This window comes from Camponotus vicinus, unplaced genomic scaffold (genome assembly GCF_025532165.1).
Source record: "Camponotus vicinus isolate PSW18456_S1 unplaced genomic scaffold, iyCamVici1.0 SCAF_5, whole genome shotgun sequence".
Classification (NCBI taxonomy): Eukaryota; Metazoa; Arthropoda; class Insecta; order Hymenoptera; family Formicidae; genus Camponotus; species Camponotus vicinus.
Genome location: NW_028141977.1, coordinates 5,798,902 through 5,824,837, shown reverse-complemented (window position 1 = coordinate 5,824,837; position 25,936 = coordinate 5,798,902). Strand labels below are relative to the sequence as shown.

The window sequence follows — 25,936 nt, the reverse complement described above, 5'->3', positions numbered from 1 at the left end:
TGATCGCATTCAGCGGACTCGACAATTGGGCAAATCACTATAGGTTTTCCAATGTAATTCGACGCTGACTGGCCGGATCTGAAAGTAGAAACCAATCATTCGATTGCTGTATATACTTAACGGTTGAGTCCATTGTGCTGCTTCTTTGCCTCTCGAATTGCGTATTTTGCAGAAGGAAAAAGTTATAGAGTATAAAAATATTTTAAAAACATTTATGATATACACGTAAGTATATATTATTAATTTATTATCAGTTTATTATCATTCGCATTTTTAATATATACGAATATATGCTATATACTTTAGAAATTCATAAAGAACACGTGTACTTTTTAGGTTATATTGGAACAATTATACTACTACATTTGCTACTACATTACTACTACTACAAATTTGCTCGGGAAGCTTAAGTGAGTACAAATATTTTTGTAAATATATTCTCTGTTTTATTTAACGGTTGAATAGCTAATACATGATTATGGGTCCCCCGTTGAAACCATTTCTTAAGGTTTCGCGAAGACAGCAAAGACGACGAATACGCGCTCTTTTGCAAATTGATAATAATTCGTTATATCTTGCAAATAATATTGTGTCTAATCCTATATGTCCTCCTTGTTCATCAACAGTTGGTGCACCTATTCTTAACGTTCGTCATGAAATCGGTCAGTTTTTTAATAATCCTGAGCATTTTAATGCTGCAGATCTTAATGCGTTGGTCAATGAAAGATCCACAGCGTTGACTAACAAAGATGCTCAAATAAATGTTTCAGCTCAATCTTCTTCTTCTTCTTATGTAGAAGTGATTCAGACTCATTTGACTGATACTCGTCCCCCTAATCTTCGAGCTTTCTTGCTCATTGGGCAATTCAAAATAAAGTACCTCAATCTGTTGTAAATAATCTTTTGATAGGGTTGCAGAAATTTGGTCATCCTGAGCTTCCATCTGATAGCAGGACATTATGTAACACGCCAAACAGAATCAATATACAAGCTCTCGCTGGAGGTACTTATGCTCATTATGGCTTAGAGAAGGCATTGAAAGAACAATTGCGATATATATTCCTACAGCGTATTTCTGACACAAGAATTCCTGTGATTCTTCAAATTAATATTAATATCGATGGATTACCTCTGTCAAAGAGTTCAAAGAGTCAATTGTGGCCTATATTGGGTAAAGTTGTCGGAACTCAGAATCAATTTATCGAACCATTTCTTATTGGTGCGTTTCATGGAAATAGCAAGCCTTCCTCTGTTGCTCAATTTCTGGAAACATTTATCGCAGAATACACAAAATTAAACAGTGAGGGTTTCATGTACGAAAATCGAAATTATTTTGTACAATTGAACGCAGTTCTTGCTGATACTCCTGCACGAAATTTCATCGCTTGCTTCCCTGCTCATAACAGTCGTTGTGCTAAGTGTGTTCAATCCGGTGAAACTATTAATGGACGACGAATATTTGAAGAAACAAATTCGCCTTTGAGAACTAATGCTTCTTTTAGAGAAGGATTACCTGCTGCATATCAAAATGTTATCTCTCCTTTTGAAACCATAGGTGTTGATATGATTAAGCAATTTCCTCTTGATTACATGCATTTGTTGTGTTTAGGAACGATGAAAAAACTTATTTTAATCTGGATTCGTGTTATGGGAAAATCCGTCAACGCATTAACTAAATTTGCCGCATTTAATAATTTTTATTGTAGTTTTGCTAAATTTATTCCAGCAGAATTTTCACGAAGTCCGCGTTCTTTGGAAGAAGTTGCTCAGTGGAAGGCGACAGAGTTTCGATTGTTTTTATTGTATTTGGGTCCTGCGGTTTTACAATATTTTTTGGAAAAACCTTATATCATACATTTTAATGCTCTTAACTGTGCCGTTAGAATTCTTTGTGATCCAAGGGAATGTGTACGCAATAATAGATATGCTCAAGATCTTATGATTTATTTCGTGAATAATATGGAACTTTTGTATGGCAAAGAAACATTAATTTATAACATTCATAATTTAATTCACATTCCGATGGATGTTTTAAATCATGGACCTCTGGATTCTTTTAGTTGTTTTTTATTTGAAAATTTTTTGCAGAAAATTAAATTAATGATCAAAGGTGGTGCTCAGCCTGTAGCGCAAATAATGAAAAGAATAACAGAACGATCGATTCATTTTATACCTTCAACTAACTGCATTAAAACTAATTACAATTTAAACAAAAGGAAGAATCGGTTAGATAATCAATTTCCAGAAGGATATACTGATCCCCATCGGGAGATTCAATTTCGAGATTTTTTATTAACTGACAAGAGTCCTAATAATTGTTGCTATCTATCGGATAAGAGCGTTGTTCTCATCCAACATATATGTTACCACGAAGGGATTCCTGTTATTATTGGTCGCAAATTTATTAATACTCATTCTATTCCTAATTATCCGTGCGATTCTTGCAGTTTAGGTATTTTTGAAGGTCGCGAGCTTTCCGAATCTCAGACATGGAACATAGATTACATTGACAGAAAAGGCTTCGTTGTTCCGTATAACACTGATTGTGTATATATTTTCCCTATGATTCACAGTGACACATAAAAATATATCTTCTGGCTTTTTATTTCTTCCTTATTAATATTATTTATCTGCATCTGACTGCATGGTAAGAATCACATTGACTGATTGTCGCATAGCCGTATGTTTGCATGAGACTACATTTTATCATATGATATTTAGAACATGTAATTATATATTTCCATTTACAGATTTAACATCATGAGACGTCGGAGGAAATGGTTGCCAATCTTTCAATCCAATCTTGTACGAAGGAATCGCTGTAACCGCTCACGATATGTTACATTTTCCCGACAACAATATATGATATTCTACAATATTTTACTGGTCATTTTACAGGTTTGACACAAATACTTGGATGAGAGTGCAGATTTAATTTTGATTTTATTTTGATTTGCATGGCAGATTACTTGATTTTGATTTGATTTTAATTGTTGTTATATATTTGATATTATTTGGTTTCATGGTTTTCTCGGTATCGGTTTATAATATTGCTCTATTTTTATATACTGATCATTTTGCACATTTCACTGAGATGATAGATTTAATTTTAATTTAATTATTTTAATTTTGATTTGATTTTAATTTTATTTCGATTTATATGCCTTGATTTAACTTTGATTTTATTTAAATGTTATTTAATATTATTTTGATTTTATTTGAATGTTGTTATTTATTATCCACTTCATGGTGTTTTTTTATTTCGATTTGTATGCCTTGATTTAACTTTGATTTTATTTAAATATTATTTAATATTATTTTGATTTATGTTATTTAATATTATTTTTATTTTATTTGAATGTTATGTTATTTATTATCCACTTCATGGTGTTTTTTATAATATTTATAATATTTACTCTATATTTCATATTGATCATTTCACAAATTTGACATAAATATATGAATGAGATTGTGTAGATTTAATTTTATTATAATTTTATTTTAATTTGCATACAACAGATTGATTTCATTTTGATTTTGTTTAGATTTATGTTGTTATGTATTTGATATTGTCTGGCTTCAATGGTCCTTATCGTTTTATAACATTGTTCCATTTTTATTTTACTAAGTTTTGATGTGATTGTCTTGCTCCCCTCTGTCGTGTCTCTTATAGATGTCTCTTACGGATTCCAGTAGATATGGGTGGTGCTATTTCTTAATTATCATGCGTATAAATATTATATTGAATTAAACTAAAAATAAGAAGTATCATTATTAAATTCGTTCTTATATATATTGTGTAGGATATGACATCTACTCAGAAGATCACGAAAAAAAAGAGACTAAATCCAAAACAAATATGTGAAGAATTGTGTAAGTATTTGATCATATGTCAGTATTCATCACAATTGAACTGATTATCAATATACATAGTAATATTCTACATTAAATTTTCTTCATTTTTTGCAGCTAATTCAAAGATTATGTACCTTCCGCCTAGAAATTTTATAGGTATATACATTATATATTAAATATCTTATGAAAAATTTTATAAGATCTAAATTATGTATAAGTAGTAATACTATGAGGTTTCTAACCCAGGGGCTCCGAGGGGGGGTGAGGGGCGAGGGGGAACCGGCGGGGGGGTGACGTCACGCGGGGGGGTGACGTCACGCGGGGATGACGTCACGCGGGGGGGGGGGGTGACGTCACGCGGGGATGATGACGTCACGTGCGGGGATGATGACATCACGTGCGGGGGATGATGACGTCACGTACGGGGGATGATGACGTCACGCGAGGGTAGGGGGATCCGCGGCGCGACCGGTGGACGAGGGGGTCCGCGCGGGTAGGGGGGATCGCGGCGCGAGCGATGGACGAGGGGGTCCGCGCGGGTAGGGGGGATCCGCGGCGCGAGCGATGGACGAGGGGGTCCGCGCGGGTAGGGGGGATCCGCGGCGCGAGCGATGGACGAGGGGGTCCGCGCGGGTAGGAGGATCCGCGGCGCGAGCGATGGACGAGGGGGTCCGCGCGGGTAGGGGGGGATCCGCGGTGCGACCGATGGACGAGGGGGTCCGCGAGGAGAAGGGGGGATCCGCGGCGGGCCCGCGATGTGTCCACGTGTGAGAAGGACGGTGCACTGGTTTGAAAAGGATAGCGTAAAGTGTGTGAAGAGGACAGTGCGACAAGGATGACACGTGACATCATCAACGTGTGACAAGGATGGCGTCAACGTGGGACAAGGACGATGCATTGTAAGATGCTGCATAGGTGGGAGAAGGACGACGCAAAGGTAAGTGAGTGATAGCGATGAGCATATGAATGAGAGAGAACGATAATATCGCGAAGAGAACGCATACGAAAGAGAACTATAATATCGCGAGAACAACGTATGCGAGAGAGAACGATAATAGCTAAGATAACGCGTGCGAGCGAAAACGAAGATATCGCGAGACTTACAACTAACGCGAGACTTATTGTTAGAACGATAGCGCGTACGAAAGAGAGAGAGAACGATATCGCTATACTTACAACTAGCGCAAGAGAGACGCAAGGGATGGGAACGCAAGGAGAGGCGCGTAAATAATCACATTCTTTTTAAATTAAAACATAAAATTTATTTAAATGTGTGCGTGTACTATACAATTTTGTGTGTGTGTGTGTGTGTGTGTGTGTGTGTGTGTGTGTGCGCGCTTAATATATAATAATATATGATATAAAATTAAAAAAAAAAAATAATAATAATAATAATATAAGAAATAAAATTTAAAAAATATATATATGGGGAGGGGGCGATGCACCGGACTAAAGGGAGGCCGCTCCTAGAATGCTAAGGGGTCGATGTGCCGGGCTGAGTGGAGCCGCTCCTGGAACAGAAAAAGACATTTGAATAGTTTTTAATAATTTATTTTAGAACTTTTGATATATTATAAATTGAAAGTTACTTACAAATTATGTTTCTTGAAAGAAGAGTTCGTTACGCGTCGCCGAATTTTCGCTCTGAGTAGGCAGCATGTAATAAGGTTCCAGCAACTCCTCTCGTTGCTCTTCTATACTAGAAGGTTCAGATGGTAAAAAATGTATCTTCCATATTTCCATTCGGTCAGTATTATATACTATGATGGACATATTATCTACATCATATCCTTGTCTCTTGAGGGTACGGAACGTATGACAATATTCCTGGTAACAATCCTTGCAGTCTAGGACAGATCTTATCACCGTTACCTCCGTGCCGCAGTGACAGCACCTAAACGGTGTAAACGGTCCCTCGAAGAACCCGTGGAAATAATTATGTTTTAATGCATAATTTCGATAAAATCCGTACCGACAATCCTTGCAGTAGTGTCGGTTTCGACGTTGGTAGGATTCGGTCCAGAAACATTTTGCAATGTGTATTCTCGGGAGATCAGAGTAAAAGCGAGGATCGGACCTCGGTTTGTATGGTTTAGGAATACACATAATTTTGTTCACTTTTCTTCCTCACACACTCTCCACAACTTTGTGACAAGCACAGAACAACGAAAGAAATAATATTCTAATGTCGCAGGCTCCTCTTCATTATATATCTTTTAATATCTTTTGTCTCATTCCAACTAGAGCATCACGTCTCATCTACCTCAGCATTTCTCTACATCTTTAGCGGAGCGTGTTGAGAAAAGTATAACTATTCTTATTCGTATGGAAGGAAAGAATTAAAATCATAGATGGAATAAAAATAATTATTTATTGCACGCATCGTAAAGAATATCATTTACAGCACATGTTAATAATTCGCAATCGATTATTGATTCGCTGTTAAAGACGTCACTATCACGTATCGTTTTTACAGCATCGCATACAGTAGTAATATTGTTACGTCGTAAAACAGTTTCAAATTGTTTAAATTTTTCATTTACGAGATACGTATTCTCACATAACCAATTGTGCATATGATCGATACAATTTTCAAAATTAAATAAATGTAATAATGTCAGTGGTTTCATGTACAAAGAATTGTCACATAATGTGAGTTTTACAATTTTCGATTGATACATTTCAATCGATAAATCTCCAATCCTTAATGGGAGAGCAGTCGATTGTAGAAATTGTTCAATGTCTGCTTGCTTCTGCATCAACAAATTTCATGTTGAAAAAGGCAACACTATTTGATTACCTCGATTATCACCGAGAATCAGTTCCACGTACGACACAGCTCCAACGCTTATTCCAATGTCCAAATACTTGTACGACGTTGGGGTTAGAGCATATCTTCTTCCAAGTATGCGAGTCGCACGACGAGGCTGAATGCTATAAAAATATATAAATTAGATCAATATTTAAAAAATTAAATAATTAAATAATAAATAAAATTTTTAAACAATCGAAACTTACGTGTCACATTTTTGCTTCTTACACGGTGGAGTTTCACCGTTTCGAATCGGAACGTAAAAATTCATATCGATTTCTTCAGCGAACCTTTCACACGCGCGATTGATGCAATACTGATCGTATTAGAATTAATATCAATTCAAATAGTATCGCAAATTGCGATGTAGAGGGGATTATTGCTGACACGACATTTTAATTTCCTCTAAAATTTTGTCGCGCCGATATACGGCTGCGATGACATCATCATCCCCAGAACAAAGATTTAGCTGAATTCACTAAAATCGAGCGCCGATGTACGGCTGCTCCTGATGCAACCACGTCAGATTTTTCAAATGTATGTGACAAAACGCGAAATTATCAAAGTTAAATTGCAAACGCTACTCCGGGAATTTTTTAAGATGAAATCATTCTAGAATGTTCGATGATATGCATGAGACAGTATATAAATCATGCCGTCAAGGTTAAAACACACATCACCCCTAGACAAAGATTTAGCTGAATGTGCTAAAATCGTGCGCCGATGTACGGCTGCTCCCGACGCAACCACGTCAGATTTTTTCAAATGTACGTGACAAAACGCGAAATTATCAAGGTTAAATTGCGCATCAGAACAAAGATTTAGCTGAATGCGCTAAAATCGAGCGTCGATGTACGGCTGCTCCTGATGCAATCACGTCAGATTTTTCAAATGTACGTGACAAAACGCGAAATTTTCAAGGTTAAGATGTGCATCGGAACAAAGATTAACCGCCAAGGTTAAAACGCACATCACCCCTAGACAAAGATTTAGCTAAATGTGCTAAAATCAAGCGCCGTTTTACGGCTGCTCCCGATGCAACCACATCAGATTTTTCAAATGTACGTGACAAAACGCGAAATTATCAAGGTTAAATTGCAGACGCTGCTCCGGGGAATTTTTTAAGATGAAATCATTCTAGAATGTTCGATGATATGCACGAGACAGTATATAAATCATGATCAAGAGGCACACCCCACCAGTATTTTTGCTAAAGTACATCCAGAACTATCATTGGGAAGCGCATTTCGCAAGTCTGATACAATATGGAGGAACAAAATTTGCGAGAGCAATCCACTTTGGTGAATTCATTGGAAGACTACATTGTGTGGGAGCAACGATGTGATACGTATATCGAGTCGTTGGAAGAGCAAAGTCGCATCAAGCGATTATCGATCGGATATCGACAATCGCTGATTGCTCGGATCGCGCGCCTCGAAGGGTTGAAAAATTCGGTACGTGGACGTTTCGTACACGCGGGTGCCGGATGTAGTGCGCGTCAAAATAGACTTGCGTGGCGCGAGATTGATGCGGCGTTCGAGAGTCGTATATTGACTGGTGCAGTGATAAATTATAATCACATCGAACCGCGCCAATTTCTCGATGATGCCAAAGACATTGTGTTGGAACATGTGCAGGACGTTATGAAAAAACATTATAATGTGAAAGTGAACACAATATTTAACGGTGAATTTGTGGCTGGGGATAAACGCGCCAATAAAAGTATAAACACGAAAAACTATGAACTCTTTCGCACATCCGATTTACGCGAGTGGTACGAACGGCGCGTTATCGAACCCACCCTAGCGTCTCTGGAAGAGTTTCAGGAACGCGACAGCGGGTGGGCTTTGTCGCGAATATTAAATTTAACTGTAAATATAAATAAGTATAATCCTTTGCGTGCGGGATGTCACATCAAATTACTGCGGAACATTATGATGAAAAGAGCGGTGATTAATGTACAATCAAAGGACAATGCACGTTTCGCGTGGGCAGTGGTCGCCGCACTATACCCCGCCGAAAGAAAGGCGGAACGGGAATCATCGTACCCGCATTACACGACAGTGCTGAATCTCCAGAACATTGAGTTTCCAGTGACTGTGAACCAAATAAAAAATTTTGAACTTGCCAATGACATTTCTATAAATGTGTACAGCATCGAAGACAAGAACAGCATTGTCCCGATGCGTCTTACGGAGCAGAAGCGGGATAAGCATATCAACTTGCTGTACATTGAAGACGACAACAGCGTCGGACATTTCACTTGGATTAAGAATTTATCCCGGCTCGTGAGCTCACAATTGAGCAAACACAAGAATCCAAAATATATCTGCGATCGGTAAGTTTAATTTGAATAATTATAAGTTATGTAGCAAATTGTATATAAATCTAAAAAATTTTTCTTTTACAGATGCCTGCATTATTTTAATTCGGACACCAAGTTGCAGTCGCATACGGTCGACTGTGGAAAGATGAATGATTGCGCTGTCCGATTGCCGAGCGATAAGGACAAGTGGTTATCGTTCAACAACTTTAATCGGAAGGAGCGGCTTCCATTTGTGGTCTACGCCGACCTGGAATGCGTTTTGGCCAAGATGGAAGAAGAGAAAAACGCATATCAACATCACCAAGTATTTAGTTTAGCTTATTATGTACATTGTTCATACGATGAATCTTTATCGGCATATCATTCGCGTCGTAGCGCCGATTGTATAGCTTGGTTCGCCGAAGACCTCAAAAATTTAGCGTTACGTGTAAAAAATATTTTAAAGACAAATGTCCCCATGGTAAATTTAACACCCGAAGAGTGGGAGAAATTCCATAGCGCCACTCAATGTCATATATGCGAAAAACCGTTCGTGCAAGACGATACACACGTTCGCGATCATTGCCATCTGACCGGGCGGTACAGAGATCCAGCACACTCAAATTGCAATTTAAATTATAAAGAATCTTTTTGTATTCCAATAGTTTTTCATAATTTATCAGGTTATGATTCACACTTTATTATCGAGGAAATAGCCACATCGTTCGAAGGGAGAATCGAGTTACTTCCGATAACAAAAGAGAAATATATTTCATTCACAAAAAATGTTTGTATGGATGAAGAATCAAAAAATCATGTAAAATTACGTTTCATCGATTTATACAAATTTCTCGCATCGAGTCTCGACAAATTGGCATCGTTTTTGGATAAAGACAAACTCAAAATTTTAAAATCAGAATATCAAAATTTATCTATCGAACATTTCAATTTGTTAACGCGGAAAGGTGTATTTCCGTATGAATACATCGACTCGGTAGATAGGTTGCAAGATACGTGTTTACCACCGCGCGAATCGTTTTACAGTTCTTTGACCGGTGACACTGTATCCGAGAGCGATTACGCGCACGCCGAGAACATCTGGACGCGATTCTCCATTCGGACGCTAGGCGAATATAGCGACTTGTACCTTAAAATTGATGTCTTGTTATTAACCGACATTTTCGAAAACTTTCGAGATAAATGTATCGAAAGTTACGGACTCGACCCCGCGTATTACTATACTCTCCCCGGATACACGTGAGACGCCATGTTGAAGCATACGAAAATTACGTTCGAGTTGCTTACTAACATCGACATGGTTATGTTCATCGAACGTGGTATACGCGGCGGTCTGAGTCAATGTTCGGGTAGATATGCTCGCGCTAATAAAAAGTACATGGAGTCGTACGATACATCGAAACCAGCATCGTACTTGATGTACTTTGATGTAAATAATTTGTACGGATGGGCAATGTGTCAACCGTTACCTTACGCCGATTTTCAATGGGTCGACGACGTGATCAATTTTGACGTATCATCCATCACGCAAGATTCGCCTACAGGCTATGTCCTCGAAGTGGACCTCGAGTATCCGCAACATCTTCACGATGCGCACACTGACCTACCGTTTTGCCCGACACGCGACAAACCACCTGGCAAGCGGGAATTCAAACTGCTTGCAACGTTATATGATAAGAAGCGTTACGTGATACACTACCGCAACCTGCAGCAGTGTACGCGTCACGATCTTCGCGTTACAAAAATACATCGAATTTTACAGTTTTCACAATCTCCCTGGCTTCGAAATTACATAGAATTAAATACACATTTTAGAACATTGGCTAAAAATGATTTCGAAAAAAATTTATATAAATTAATGAACAATGCGGTGTTTGGTAAAACGATGGAAAATGTACGCAATCGTGTCGATGTTAAATTATTAACAAAGTGGGATGGTCGGTATGGCGCAGAGGCAATGATCGCGAAACCAAATTTCCACAGCAGAAGCGTTTTTTCAGAAAACTTAATCGCTGTGGAATTGCGCAAACTCGAGGTGAAATTCTACAAACCGATTTACGTGGGTATGTGCATACTCGACATATCCAAGACATGTTTGTACGAGTTTCATCACGAGTATATGACGCCAATGTATCGCGACAAATGCCAGGTAATGTACACCGATACGGATAGTCTCATATATCACATTGAGTGCGCGGATGTGTATGAGAATATGAAGCGCGATATCATCAGATTCGACACGAGCGATTATGCGATGGATAATGCGTACGGTATACCGCTTGTAAATAAAAAGGTACCGGGCCTGATGAAGGACGAAAACAACGGTACCATAATGACCGAATTCGTCGGGCTCAGAGCAAAGATGTACGCGTTACGAGTGAATGGAAAAAAGGACACGAAGAAAGTTAAAGGTGTCAAGAGTAACGTTGTTGCGAGAACGATAACGTTTGACGACTACACGCGGTGTTTGAAAGAAGAAATTGAAATGACGCGTCAGCAGTCGTGTATACGATCTAAACTGCACCAAGTATACACGATCTGCGAGACGAAAATTGCTCTGAGTCCGTACGACGATAAGCGGTATATCGTACCCGAAACCACCGATACGTTACCGTGGGGACATTATAGAATACCATTGTAAATAAATGTATATTTTATTTATTATTAATTGTATATTTTGTACATAACCATGTATATATTTTTATATTTAATACACTTTATATATTTTTATATTATTAAATATTTATATATTAAATTATTTATATAGTTTATATGTATATTATTTTAATAAATATTTATAATACACTATTTTTATGTATCCAAGAGTTGTATGATTTATCCATTCCCAACCATTTCACGTATACGTCATCACCCTTTTCCCGCAAAATTTTTTCCACGAGATATACGTCGGGATTAGCGACGCGTTGTAATTCGTATTCGTAGAATCCTCCAGCGACGGGATCTCCACGCGAATCTTGGAGTATGAATGTCGCGGGATTAGTTTTTTCTGCACCTCGACAATCTTAAAAACTTCGGTCGTCCAATTAGGTGTGAAACCTTTTTCAAAGATGGTCTTGTATTTGCTTACGCGTACCGAATCGCCTACTTTAAATTTTGTCGGAGCCGCAATTTTTACGTTGCTATACACCGTATTTAAAAGTTTTTCGGCGATCGCTGGAGTGACGTCGGCAGGTCTCATACCGATGGTGCGATGTTTTCGCGTATTGTACTCTGCAACGAGTCGAGATAGCTCGTCGATCCATTTGTAATTTCCGTTGAGCGTAAACATTTTCCACATATTGTTTTTCAAAGTACGGTTGAATCGTTCCACGACCGAGGCTTTCATAATGGAATACGTCGAGTAATGATTAATGTTGTGTTTCTTCATGAGTTTCTGCACACTCGCGTTGTAAAATTCTTTTCCTCTGTCGGTTTGAAAATTTTTCGGACACCTTTTATCGTCTCCAATAATCTTTGCGATCGTTTCGGACATTTCGTTTCCGCTCTTGCTCTTGAGCGGTACGGCCCACGCATACTTGCTCAACACATCGATAACTGTGAGTATGTATTTATGACCCTTGTTGAGTCGAGAATACGAACGCATGTCGACCACGTCCGCCTGCCACAGATCGTCGTATCCGCGTACAATGACGCGTCTTCGTGGAAAATTTCTTCTCGCCGGAGCATGTAGTTCCTCGACAAGTTGTCGCTTTTCGGAGGTGTTTATCTTCTTTCGCACGTTTGATCGAGGCATAATTAATATTGCGATATTAGTATGTCTCGTTTACTGTGTCGAGTCAGATGTTGCATATCTCAGCACATTCTTTATCTCGTCCATCATTATTCGTAGCGCCTGCACGTGTGTTTCAAGCGTGATAATTTTTTGCTCAATTTCTCCCTGTCGATCTCTCAAAAGTTTATCCACGTATCGTTTGTTGACGGCGTCAGTATCAGTTTCCGGTTGCGCTACACGTTGAATCTTGCGCGACCTTGCGTCAAAGCCGGTAGTAGTCTGGCAGAGAGCGTTATCGCGAACGTAATTTCTCAATAATCCATTCCATTGATAGTACAAATTATTCGACGTTCCGAGCGATAATCCAAATTTATTAATCGACATTTCGGTACCGAGAACTTTGACGGAATGACATGTATCGTTGACGCATAGTTTAATTTATAATAATGCCAGCCTCGCGAAGTTCTTCGATAATTGACAAGATTTCATTGTCGTGAGCATTGTTGCCGGCTCGACGCGAGGCGTCCAGCAATCGCAAACGATCTACCAATTCGTTGGGATCGTTCCAATGCACGTAATCGATCATGTTGTCGCTTAGCGTCATGGTGTGCGGCGCGTCTATACCTCTTCCCACCTTTCTATCGGGGAATAATGGTGCAATTATATATTTGTACTTGTATCCTTTGTTACTTTTAATAGGATTATTAACTTTGTTGTCACGTTTATGCGCATTTGTTGCTTTTAATATACTTTGATATTTATACAAATCGTCTTGAGTGTATTTTTTATGATTGGGAAATTTTCTAAAAATCAAATCGTAGATACCTTCGGATCCCGTATATTTTATTCCATCGATAATTATATTATCTTCCATGTCCACATCGAAACGTTTATCACCGAGCATCATTCCTTCGCTGGTAAATTTAACACCGTAGACGTAATCCATACTCTTATTTTTATCAACACTCATGATAGCTCCTATATATTTTTGCGCTAGTGGACCAAAATGATCTCGGAACGTTTTCTGACCTTCGGACGTTTCTAATTCATGTCGGACCGATGTTACAAACGAATCGGGCGTGGTCTCATAAATTTCTTCGATGGACGGGGATGGTATTGTTTGACGCGGTTGTACTTTTATCGGAGTAGAAACAGTAGCCATATTAGAAAATTGTTTCCTTCGTTTCGATCGATTCGGTGTCGAATATATCGGCGAATCGTTTATCGGCATATTTATCCGTGCTCGCTTTATTCCTTGCTTCGACTCTTTTATTTTTTCCTCGTGCTTCTCTCCAAACGTTAAACTCAATGGTTCAATTTTCGGCGCATCAGATTCCACAGTATTTTCGATAAGCTGTTTTAAAGGTTCGGTAATTGGCTTAAATTGTCTTTCCAATGCAACGTCTTCCTCCATTTTACCAGTTTTCAAAGCGGGATATTTTTTGCGAATTGATTCGCTCATTTTTGCAATCTCTATCGCAATCTTTTCACGATCGTCGTTCATGATGCTTGATCGATGTGTCGATGACGACTGATCGCTTTACGGTATCGCGAAATCATTAAATCCTCTTCTATATCGTCCATTGATCAACGTGCTGTCTTTATCAATGACTACGAAGCCATATTTGCGTTGCCAACATTTCTGACACAATGCGCGGAAATCGTCGTAAGACATGTCGGTATTTACATGATCGTTGTATACATGTTTCAAGTTTGTGCCGTCTTGTTTAAATAAAATCAAAAGATTCGCATTGTCGCGTATAAGATGCTTAGGTATCTTGGCATACGTTTGACAAAGATAGAAACAGTCGACGCTCGAGTGTCGACCCATTGCAAAGTATTCTCTTATCGTATCTTGCTTGTCACATGCCACGTCATCAAAGATAAAGATGGAATTCGGAAGCGCCTCGCTCGGTGGAATGACATCGCTGTTATTAGAGAATGTGAAATAACCAATTTCGTCTATAGGTGCTAATAAATTTTCCAAGTATCTATATTTCGGTTGTTGAAGCGATTTCGAGTATACGTACGCGTTCTCGAAACGTACACCGTACGGACTTTCTATCAAACTAATCAACACGTTTGTCTTACCGCAGTTTGAAGGGCCGCAAACGATACCGCGTATAGTAGTCGGTAGCATGTTTCCATGCTTGCGTACTTTTTTCTCCGATATTAGTCTATCGTCGAAATTTGATACTTTGATTATCCGCGCTTGTCGCACGAACCGCATGTTTTCTCTTTCGAATCAATTTTGCGAATGATCACGAGGGGGGAGACCTATTTATAGAGGTGTCTCAACTCGAAACCGTTCAGTATCAAAATGTTTCTCCTTCTGTCGGATGAAAGAGACATTTTCCGGCTTACCGCCGAACAACTGCAGTATATCCCAAAGATTGTTTTACTGCAAAATTTTGGTGATTACGTGGAACGATTGTGGGACAAGCTTCCAGAATATATAAAGGCTGATTCGGAGGTTCGACAATATCGTTCGTGCATGCGACATTACAATCAGCCGTGGATGCGAACACACATCGACGGTCCACCACCGTTAATAAAAAATTGCTACGAATGTCAGCGAGAATCGTAAGAGGTAGCGGTCTCTTAAATCGTGCGATAAACGCTCTTCCCATCGAATTACATATTCCCGGTTATCAGTTTTGCGGCCCGGGAACTCGATTAGAGAAACGATTGGCTAGAGGCGATCGAGGCATCAATCCATTGGACACCGCTTGTCGCGAGCACGACATTGCTTACTCGCGAAGCAACGACCTCGGTCAACGACACGTCGCGGATCGCATACTAGCTGCAAGAGCGCGAGAACGCATTACCGCGAGGGATTCGACTCTTGGTGAAAGAGCAGCCGCTACGACTGTTTGGGCGGCAATGAAGGCAAAGACAAAACTCGGCATGGGGATGAAAAAGCCGTCGACGACAAAGAGGAGGAAAAAACGAATACTTCCAGTAGCGAAACGCGGTGGTATTTTACCACTTTTACCGTTGTTGGGAGTTGTCGGTTCTTTGGCCGGCGGTGCGGCGGGAATCGCAAAGGCGGTAAACGATAGCAAGGCGGCGCAACGTCAGCTGGAAGAGTTGCAGCGTCACAATCACGCTATGGAAGGTCGCGGACTTTATCTCGCTCCGTACAAGCGTGGACAGGGATTCTCAACAAAGTCTAAGAGAAAAAAAAAACGTCGAAAAAACATTAAAAATGCCTACGGGTGCGACAACTAACGTGCAATTGGAACAATTGGCGAAACGTATGCACATACCGTTCTTTAGAGGTGTTTTCATGCGCAATAATTTACCAATAAGCGGTGTACGACGAAACGAGAGCGGTATCGTCAATTTGGATGACGTTGATGGTCCCGGTACTCATTGGGTAGCATACGCAAAGAGGGGAGATCGTGTCGTATATTTCGACAGTTTTGGAAACCTTCGACCACCCAAGGAACTTGTGCGATATTTCGGACGAGTGAAAATTGAATACAATTATGCATCTTATCAAAGTTACAATCAGAGCATCTGTGGACAGTTGTGTTTAAAATTTCTTCAAACAGTCGACGATCAATTTAAAGCCTGACAATCCATCGTCACGACTCAGTATTCGTTCGACATGTCACTGACACTTACGTTGACTGGCAGAAGCAGCGTTCTCGCTGTAAGCTATTTTCCCGCTATAGATTTGACTGATGCCGATTACGAGCTTGGATTAACGGATTTTGAAACTTATCATACGATTCCAAACGTAAATTTTTTGAATAATAAATTTTACTTTGGCAACGACGACAAAGAAATTACGATTCCCGAAGGATCGTACGAATTGCACGCTATAAATGACTATCTCAAACGTGCAATTTTGCAAGATGAACACCTTTCCAAAGATGTTGAAAACGATTATGATAAGGAATATCCAATAGCGCTTCGCGCCAATCATAGCACGCTAAAGAGCGAAATCAAATGTGCCTACAGAATAAACTTTACCAAACCCGACAATGTAGGATCCTTGCTTGGATTCTCATCGAATCGTATATTGCAACCTCGCGAGTGGTACGAATCGGACGAACCAGTTAATATTATAAACGTAAATATTATTCGTATAGAATGTAACGTGACTACTGGTGCGTACAGCAATGGCATGCGCGTACACACAATACATGAATTTTCACCGAGCGTACCACCAGGATATAAGATATCGGAAACGACGGCACAGATCATTTACCTGCCAATCATCGTACGGAGCATTACGGATTTAACGATACGTATTGTGGATCAAAGAGGTTGATTGCTCGATTTTCGAGGAGAGGAAATTACCGTAAGATTGCATATACGGCGGCGACAAACATAGTATGCTCGTGCTGAACGAAACGGAGCACGCGAGAGACAATACTTTTACGAGGGACAATACTATTGCGGTATCGGGTGACAATAATAAGATAGCCATTAAGAAGAAGCTGAGCGCGTTGAATCGTGAATTTTTAAAATCATTGGGATTCATCGTACGAAAAGAATGATTGATATTTTGAATATCGGAGGTGAGCCAGTCTTTGACGATCGCATCGTCAAGATTGAGACTCATACATACAATCCGTACGCCAATACGACGCTTGGATACAGCGACGAGATACGAATACCTATACAACATCAGGATTTGTACACGTTACCGTGCGAAAGCTTTCTTTACATCGAGGGAAGGTTTAATGTGCGTAAAGCGAATGACGAAATGAAGGTTGTATTGGGAAACAATTGCGTCGCATTCATGTTTGATGAGCTTCGATACGAACTCGACGGAGTAGAGATTGATCGCAACAGAAATGTTGGAATAACTTCGACGCTCAAAAATTATGTCTCTCTAACGCACCAGAAAAGTATAAACTTGAAGAACGCTGCATGGGATTTGACGTACAATGGTGACAAAAATTATTTCAACTATTGCGTACCGCTCAACATGCTGCTGGGATTTTGCGAAGATTATAAACGCGTTGTGATTAACGCTCGTCACGAATTGATTTTGATACGTTCGCGCAACGATAATAATTGTCTATTCGGACACCCATCGTCGGAAGCAGAGATTGAATTACTCAAGATACAGTGGCGTATGCCTCATGTAATATTGAACGAGATTAATAAATTGTCGATGTTGCGAATGTTGGAAAGCGGACGATACTTGAACATGAGTTTCAGATCTTGGGATCTATACGAATTTCCTCTGCTGCATAGCACGACTAAGCATTCATGGACCGTGAAAGCCGCCTCCCAGCTAGAGAAACCACGGTATGTGATCTTTGCATTGCAAACTGGTAAAAAGAATTCAGTGCCACAAGATGTTACATTGTTCGATGACTGCAAATTGACCAACGTTAAACTCTATTTAAACTCGGAATTTTATCCCTATGATGATTTAAATTTAGATTTTGAAAAAAATAGATTCGCCGTCCTATTCAACATGTACTCTCGTTTTCGCAAATCTTATTACGGATGCGATAACAGCACCACGCTATTAACCATTTCAAAGTTTCTACATTGCGGTCCTCTCGCGGTCATTGATTGCTCACGACAAAACGAGTCTGTCAAAACTGCTACCGTGGACGTGAGAATAGAGTTTGAATGCAGGGAAAATATACCGGCGAATACTACCGCCTACTGTCTGATCTTGCACGATCGGGTTGTCGAATATAATCCATTGACCAATGTAGTCCGCAAAATTACATAAGTCAGCAAATACCCCCTCCATTGCATATGAAAAATATAAAAGATTGAGATGTTTGACGATCGACATCAGTCTGCGATCAGATCTTGTCATCATGGTTGTGCCAACGTTTGTGGATCTACAAGGATTTATCGTTGACAAAAATTTTGTCGTGAAGGAAGCTGCTGTTCTGAGAAAGGGATCCGTACTTTCTCATTATATTTTTACATGTCCCGAACCATGGCACATGCTCACAAAATCTGAGAGATGTCAGGTTTTATGGTTGATGAAAAATCACCATGGATTATCGTGGAATGATGGACACGTTTCATATTGGAAATCGAAACGTTTAATTACGACAGCGGTGATGGGTGCAATGGGGGAGGATGATGATGCGTCACCTCTCGTGTACGTTAAAGGGCACGAAAAACGACAATGGTTAGCTGATGTACTGGACAATGATGCAAGAAACGATGTGATTATCGAAACTTTGGATGCAGACTATGAGGATGTAGCTTCTTTAAATAAGTTAGATATTAAGAATACTGTACGTTGTGAAAATCATGTAAAAAATTGCGCTTTAGAAAATGTATTTAAGATTTATAATTGGTGGTTGAAACATCATGATAGTGATTCATCGAATCCATATTTATAATAAATTGATGATGCAATATATTTTTATCGTCTTTCTCTCCTTTCTTTCCTCATCTCTTTCTATGTACGTGTGCAGTATCGTGTTTCCGTACGTGACACAGCTGCCGCAGATATTGTATTTCGATACTACATTGTGGTATATGATAAAACATTTAAATATTTGATAATTGAATATAGTTTTACGTTCGATGACCGTTCGACGAGCGTTCATTCCCGTTCGACGAGCGTTCGTTTCCGTTCGATGATCGTTCGTTTCCGTTCGACGGGCGTTTGATAGCCGTTCGTTTCCGTTCGATGAGCGTTCATTTCCGTTCGATGACCGTTCGATAGCCGTTCGACGGGCGTTTGATAGCCGTTCATTTCCGTTCGATGAGCGTTCATTTCCGTTCGATGACCGTTCGATAGCCGTTCAATTGTCGTTCGACGGGCGTTCGTTTCCGTTCGATGAGCGTTCATTTCCGTTCGACAGCCGTTCATTTCCGTTCGACGAGCGTTCGTTTCCGTTCGATGACCGTTCATTTCCGTTCAACGGGCGTTCGATGACCGTTCAATTACCGTTCGACGGGCGTTCGTTTCCGTTCGACGAGCGTTCGTTTCCGTTCGATGACCGTTCATTTCCGTTCAACGGGCGTTCGATGACCGTTCAATTACCGTTCGACGGGCGTTCGTTTCCGTTCGATGACCGTTCAATTACCGTTCGATAGCCGTTCGATGAGCGTTCGTTTGCGTTCGACGGGTGTTCGTTTGCGTTCGACAATCGTTCGTTTCCGTTCGATGACCGTTCGAGCAGGGTTGATGCATTATAGCGTTATACCATGCTGAGTTGTATGGGACCACGTGTACTTTTGTCTTACGACGTGCTTTGATATGGTGATAATGTCACATCTCTACTATAAAACCTCGTGCCGGGACCTCGTTGCCTCATCATAAAGTTTCCGAGAGCGGTTGAGTCGAGAAGTTGAGTCGAGAAGAGTTAAAAAATGGATAGCATTTTGGAAAATTGCTCAGGGTGGAAGCAGTACTTCTTCGACCTGCTTTGTGTCTTACTTGTTAAGCTGGCCTTCCATTGGGAGGTAAGTATTACATTTGCGAATATTTAAAAAAAAAAACAATGTGCGTGTATTTATACTAATTATATTTTTTAATGTAGTCCCAGGTTGATATAGAAATCCCCGGGTTTATGAATATCCGGCGCCGGCAGTGGGTGCGGGCGGAGCGTCGGGCAAGGAGATATGAACTCTCCTATATGTGGGGTGACACCCCGGAGAGTCCCCAGGACGAGGAAGACATCTTTGACTTGCGGCGGCTCTTTGGGGAGGAGCCCTACGCGGAAGAGGAGATTTGGGTGCCCGGGGAGATTCGGGCGCCCAATGGCATTACATATAATGGATACAGATGTAAGTACATATTTTTCCTTCTATAAGTTTTATTGTGACTAGGTTTTTTATTAATACATCTTTCCTCTTTTTCTGTTCCAGAAGCGGCCTCCCTTTAGTCCGGTGCATCGCCCCCTCCCCATATATATATTTTTTAAATTTTATTTCTTATATTATTATTATTTTTTTTTTTTTTAATTTTATATCATATATTATTATATATTAAGCACACACACACACACACACACACACACACACACAAAATTGTATAGTACACGCACACATTTAAATAAATTTTATGTTTTAATTTAAAAAGAATGTGATTATTTACGCGCCTCTCCTTGCGTTCCCATCCCTTGCGTCTCTCTTGCGCTAGTTGTAAGTATAGCGATATCGTTCTCTCTCTCTTTCGTACGCGCTATCGTTCTAACAATAAGTCTCGCGTTAGTTGTAAGTCTCGCGATATCTTCGTTCTCGCTCGCACGCGTTATCTTAGCTATTATCGTTCTCTCTCGCATACGTTGTTCTCGCGATATTATAGTTCTCTTTCGTATGCGTTCTCTTCGCGATATTATCGTTCTCTCTCATTCATATGCTCATCGCTATCACTCACTTACCTTTGCGTCGTCCTTCTCCCACCTATGCAGCATCTTACAATGCATCGTCCTTGTCCCACGTTGACGCCATCCTTGTCACACGTTGATGATGTCACGTGTCATCCTTGTCGCACTGTCCTCTTCACACACTTTACGCTATCCTTTTCAAACCAGTGCACCGTCCTTCTCACACGTGGACACATCGCGGGCCCGCCGCGGATCCCCCCTTCTCCTCGCGGACCCCCTCGTCCATCGGTCGCACCGCGGATCCCCCCCTACCCGCGCGGACCCCCTCGTCCATCGCTCGCGCCGCGGATCCCCCCCTACCCGCGCGGACCCCCTCGTCCATCGCTCGCGCCGCGGATCCCCCCTACCCGCGCGGACCCCCTCGTCCATCGCTCGCGCCGCGATCCCCCCACCCGCGCGGACCCCCTCGTCCACCGGTCGCGCCGCGGATCCCCCTACCCTCGCGTGACGTCACTCCCCGCACGTGATGTCATCATCCCCCGTACGTGACGTCATCATCCCCCGCACGTGATGTCATCATCCCCGCACGTGACGTCATCATCCCCGCGTGACGTCACCCCCCCCGCCGGTTCCCCCTCGCCCCTCACCCCCTCGGAGCCCCTGGGTTAGAAACCTCATAGTATTACTACTTGTATAAAAAAATTATGGTGTACTTTATATTGTAGAAAATGAAAGCGTGGCTAACATCTCAAATATTAAAATAATCGACAGCAATTATGCTCAAAACATGAAACAGTTACAAAGTCCGAAAGATATTCAAAAATATTTCTCGGGCAAGAGCGTCCCAATAGAGAGTATAGAAACGGAAGAGGAAGGGCAAAGTAAAATTAATATTAATAAACTGTCCCAACATTATATTCGAAATAAAATAAATCTGACACCAAAATCTTTTACTTTACAGATGAAAATATAGTAGAGGAGGAATATCTTTTGGATCAAATGTACATAGAAAATAATGAAGAGGATGAAGAAGATACTACTCAAAGCAATCAAATTATTCGAGAAAACACTTTACACACTGCAAGATGTTGCAGTAAGTATAAAAAACTTTTTATAACACTTATATCTGTAAATCTATAGATTATTATTATATATTTTATTTTTCAGATGATTGTCGAGAAGAGCGAAAACGTTTTGAAGAACGAATACTCAGAAAATTAAATGAATTATTAGAAATAGCACGTAATTCTAATCCATTCGAATTACCAAAACGCAATTATTTACTTCTGCCCCCGATGCCATTCAATGATATCAATGCGTTACAACAATTTGATCTTGAGCTAAAAAACAATGAGCAAATGCGAAATCAGTTTGTAAGTATACGAGTATTCTGAAACTGCGATATATCGTTTATTTAATAATAATTAATTGTTTAATCGGTATCTTTTAGACACAGAAAATTCAAGATATCGGTGGAAAAACGGTTCAAAAAGCGGTAAAATTTTCGATGGAAGTGATTATGACAGATGACTTAACTCAAAAAGTCGTTTGGACTCTTGGAGTTGAGAATACTCAAAAAATATCAAAATTTACGTTTCCGTATCTTATTATTGGTACGTATACACACACACATACATAATATATATATACATACATACATATATATATATATATATATATATATATATATATACATATACATGATACATATTGTTTCAATATTTTAGAATGAGATTTCATTTTACATTTGTCGGCGTTGTTGGACTTATCGATTGGCTATTGGATATATAATTTTTAGAATTCTGATAGAATCTCATATATTTCCTATCCAATAATCAACTAAAACGTCCAACAACGTCGACAAACGTTAAATGAAATCTCATTCACAGCCTTATTGAGTTCTTCGTCGTGAAGAAGTTACTACGTTTCGTCATATCATTCTGATAATATTTATCCATTAATTTTTTCAGATGTAATACGTAATGCATTTCCCGGGACAACGATAAAAACCGTCGAGGATCGAATTGCCGATTGGCTTCGCCGTGGGGGCGATAGAAAAAAAGCTGCGGATAAACGACGAGAACGCCACCACTAGTGAAAACATTTATTCCGTATTAATAACGCAAAACAGTTTTTCTTCGTTGATATGTCGAGCAAGCCTATTATCGAAGATGCATTTTCTAAGTTCGATGAAGAATTTCCGTAATTACATAGCGATATTTAGGTAAAGATTAATTTTTACATTTGGGGGAGATTGTGCGTGATTGATGCTGCGTGAATTGGCAAGAGTTATCGATAAGTAAATCGATAAAGAGTACTCCCGGTGGTTCGTCATGATTCTAAACGTAATATCGCGTTAGATTATATACACATGTAGTTAACGATTGCACGTATACCAATGTTCGCGTTAATGTTTAAACCGATATAAAGAAACGCAACGCAGAAAAGATCGACATAGAGATTCGCACATCGGGCACATATCCTCGTTGTAATATATAATATAATATCGCAAAATTCGCTGCGAATGTATGGATATGTTGTTTCGGGATGGCGAAGGGGAGAAGTAGAATTTTCAGGCATATTTTTTTTTTCGAGAGAAATATTAAATATTAAATACGATAATTATTATTATTATTATTATATATATATATATATATATATATATATATATATGTACACAGTATGCTTGTTTTAAGTGCATACACTCAGTTATTTTTTTAAATAATAGTTAATAATAATGATTAATAATTATTTTTTATATATAAGTTTGCTTAAATAATAGTAATAATAATAATTCATAAAGTTTATTTTTTTAAATAATAGAATTTCTTCGTTCATATGTAAAAGCAATATAGTATCTTATAAACGACTATTTCGCTTTATTGCATATTATTGAATTACTTATTTCTAATTTGTGATATTTATTTCATATGTTAAGTAATATAAATATTCTTTTTTTTATTTGAGTTTTATTTACTTTTGAATGTGTCAGTTTTTGAATGTGCAATGAAGACTGTTTTTCATGAATAAAATATTTTGATTATTTTAAATAGCTTTTGATATCCGAAATATAAGATAGTGAGCAAGTAATAAAAGTCTGTTATTTGAAATACGGATGTATATAATACGAAGTTAATTGTTAATTAAAATTATTAATATATAGTTAACAATCAACTATATATACATAATATACATCCGTATTTCAGATAACAAACTTTTATTATCTGCTTGCATCTGTCCCATATATCCTGTAAATAAAATTATTTTAGGTAACTGATTGATGCCATTTAGATGCCTTTTGTTAACCTTTTTTAAATGTCTATAAGACATCTATTGGATAACGGCATACATATTTGTCTGTTTTATGTCTTTAAAAAGATATCTTTCGATTCTAACGATTCGATAACTTTACGTTGACTTATCGACAGCTGATAAAAGTTGACCATATGCTGGCAATTTGGTTACAGTTACAAGTTTTCTTATAGTTGGCGTTCGGATACAAATAAGTTGTCATTTAAGCGGACATTAGTGATACTATTTGTGCTACAAAAAGGCATCTTTTTGCCAACTAAAAAGTCATCCAGATCTTTTTTTGGTTGTCCTTTTAATGTCATTTTGATATCATTTTGCTACCTGGGATGGGGAAATGCATTTACGCATACCCCCGCCAAGGAGAAAGTAAAGCGGGGGTTATGCGGGACTCCGGGAGATAACTCTCCCGACTACCCGCTAAAACCCCATAGTGACCACATCGCACGCATCCGGGAGGGCCGCGGGATCGCTTGCGCACTCGTCTGCGACCCTCCCTCATCGTGCTACGACCCCTCCTCTTTCCAGGAGGGGTCCCTCTGTAGAGAATGGGAGTTGAAGAAAAAATATGTAATTTGCAATTAACAATTCCATATTTTTTCTTAAAAACAACTATGTGTTTTCTTTACACCAATTGATTCCTCTCATTATTTTGTACATAAAAGTATTAAGGTAAGATAATCGAAAAATGAATATTTTACAAGATATTTTACGGTTTATGTAAAATTAAGAAATTATTTCAAGCCTCATAACTCAAAAAGTACTTAACAAAAAAGTACTTAATTATAGTGTTTTGGAAAGCTCTCGAGATAAGCTACAAGAATATGCAATGACAAATAGTAGGTTCCATTTAAGAAATTGAAGGTGACCTTCATGTGACCTTCAAATAACTCTTCAAGGTCAAACCAATGATACCATCTTATGGCCCCCTCGAAACCATAAAACTTTTGTCTGAAACATTTTTCTCTAAAATGCTTTGTTTCCGAAATAATTGCGTGCGTTAATTAAAATGGCTCACCCTGTATATATACATATTTATAATTCCTATTCCTATAATATATTTTTCTTTCTTTGTACGCAAGATCTTATTAGATTTCCTAAAAATAATACTTTTTATTTATTTGTCGTAGAATAATTCAAATTCTATTATATATTTTTTCTCTTCTCCAGGAGTTTACATATTTACATTTACTTTGATTTTTAATAAAAAAAAATATCAAAATATGAAAGCTATAATTTTTGTTTCATAACCTTATATAATATAAAACCAGAACCTTATATTTCATAATTTTTTAGATAAATTAGTACAGTGAGTTTTGCGAAATATAATGAAAGTTCTAAGTCTATATTTATATATACTTGCCATATTGATGTTATTGCAAATGTTTCTTTAGTTTCGCTTGAAAGAATTCTTCGTTCATCCACTGCTGAGAATCACTATTGCTTCGGCGATGGTTCAACTCAGAATGATTAAGACTACATAACAGCTCGTGCAACTGGCAGTTGGCAATGAAAGTACAACCAATCACAGACTTAGGCGAGATGTATCAGCCTATCCTGAAGTTTCTATGTTCGCGCCAGAAATTATTGTTAACTGAAAACTCAAACTGTCGTGTAGCAACAGA

At 39.0% G+C, this 25,936-nt stretch overlaps 3 protein-coding genes across 4 annotated transcripts in view; 2 read left to right on the top strand and 1 right to left on the bottom strand.

Moving 5' to 3' along the window:
• Nucleotides 1-41: 41 nt before the first annotated feature.
• On the top strand, nucleotides 42-24,052 carry LOC145971614 (uncharacterized). 2 transcript variants are annotated; one of them, XM_083099489.1, is made up of 10 exons: nucleotides 42-225; nucleotides 337-410; nucleotides 2,751-2,898; nucleotides 3,804-3,873; nucleotides 3,970-4,011; nucleotides 21,728-21,883; nucleotides 21,964-22,095; nucleotides 22,170-22,375; nucleotides 22,453-22,615; nucleotides 22,973-24,052. In XM_083099489.1, the coding sequence occupies exons 3-10, from the start codon at nucleotides 2,761-2,763 to the stop codon at nucleotides 23,095-23,097; spliced, it is 1,032 nt and encodes a 343-aa protein (XP_082955615.1). In that variant the 5' UTR covers nucleotides 42-225; nucleotides 337-410; nucleotides 2,751-2,760; the 3' UTR covers nucleotides 23,098-24,052. The 2 variants fall into 2 exon arrangements, with proteins under 2 accessions (XP_082955615.1, XP_082955616.1); XM_083099490.1 differs by lacking the exons at nucleotides 42-225; nucleotides 2,751-2,898 and having other exon boundaries at nucleotides 389-410.
• The window catches only part of LOC145971616 (SNAPIN protein homolog), a 91,424-nt gene continuing 65,976 nt past the window's right edge, over nucleotides 489-25,936 (bottom strand). The window contains exons 3-4 of the mRNA XM_083099494.1: nucleotides 22,381-22,398; nucleotides 489-528 (exon numbers count right to left, since the gene is read on the bottom strand). Coding sequence (XP_082955620.1) covers nucleotides 504-528; nucleotides 22,381-22,398 — 43 coding nt within the window. The 3' untranslated portion in view covers nucleotides 489-503. The remainder of the gene's footprint in view (nucleotides 529-22,380; nucleotides 22,399-25,936) is intronic.
• Nucleotides 8,602-9,647, top strand: LOC145971797 (uncharacterized). The gene is made up of 3 exons (XM_083099855.1): nucleotides 8,602-9,005; nucleotides 9,078-9,572; nucleotides 9,638-9,647. Exons 1-3 carry the CDS (start codon nucleotides 8,602-8,604, stop codon nucleotides 9,645-9,647), a joined length of 909 nt encoding a protein of 302 aa, XP_082955981.1.

Coding starts and splice junctions, on each gene's coding strand:
- LOC145971797 (XM_083099855.1), top strand. CDS start 8,602: ATGATGAAAAGAGCGGTGATTAATGTACAATCAAAGGACAATGCACGT. Junction 9,006..9,077: donor CCAAAATATATCTGCGATCG/GTAAGTTTAATT, acceptor TTTCTTTTACAG/ATGCCTGCATTATTTTAATT.
- LOC145971614 (XM_083099489.1), top strand. CDS start 2,761: ATGAGACGTCGGAGGAAATGGTTGCCAATCTTTCAATCCAATCTTGTA. Junction 21,884..21,963: donor AACGGAAGAGGAAGGGCAAA/GTAAAATTAATA, acceptor TTTACTTTACAG/ATGAAAATATAGTAGAGGAG. Junction 22,376..22,452: donor AGCAAATGCGAAATCAGTTT/GTAAGTATACGA, acceptor GGTATCTTTTAG/ACACAGAAAATTCAAGATAT.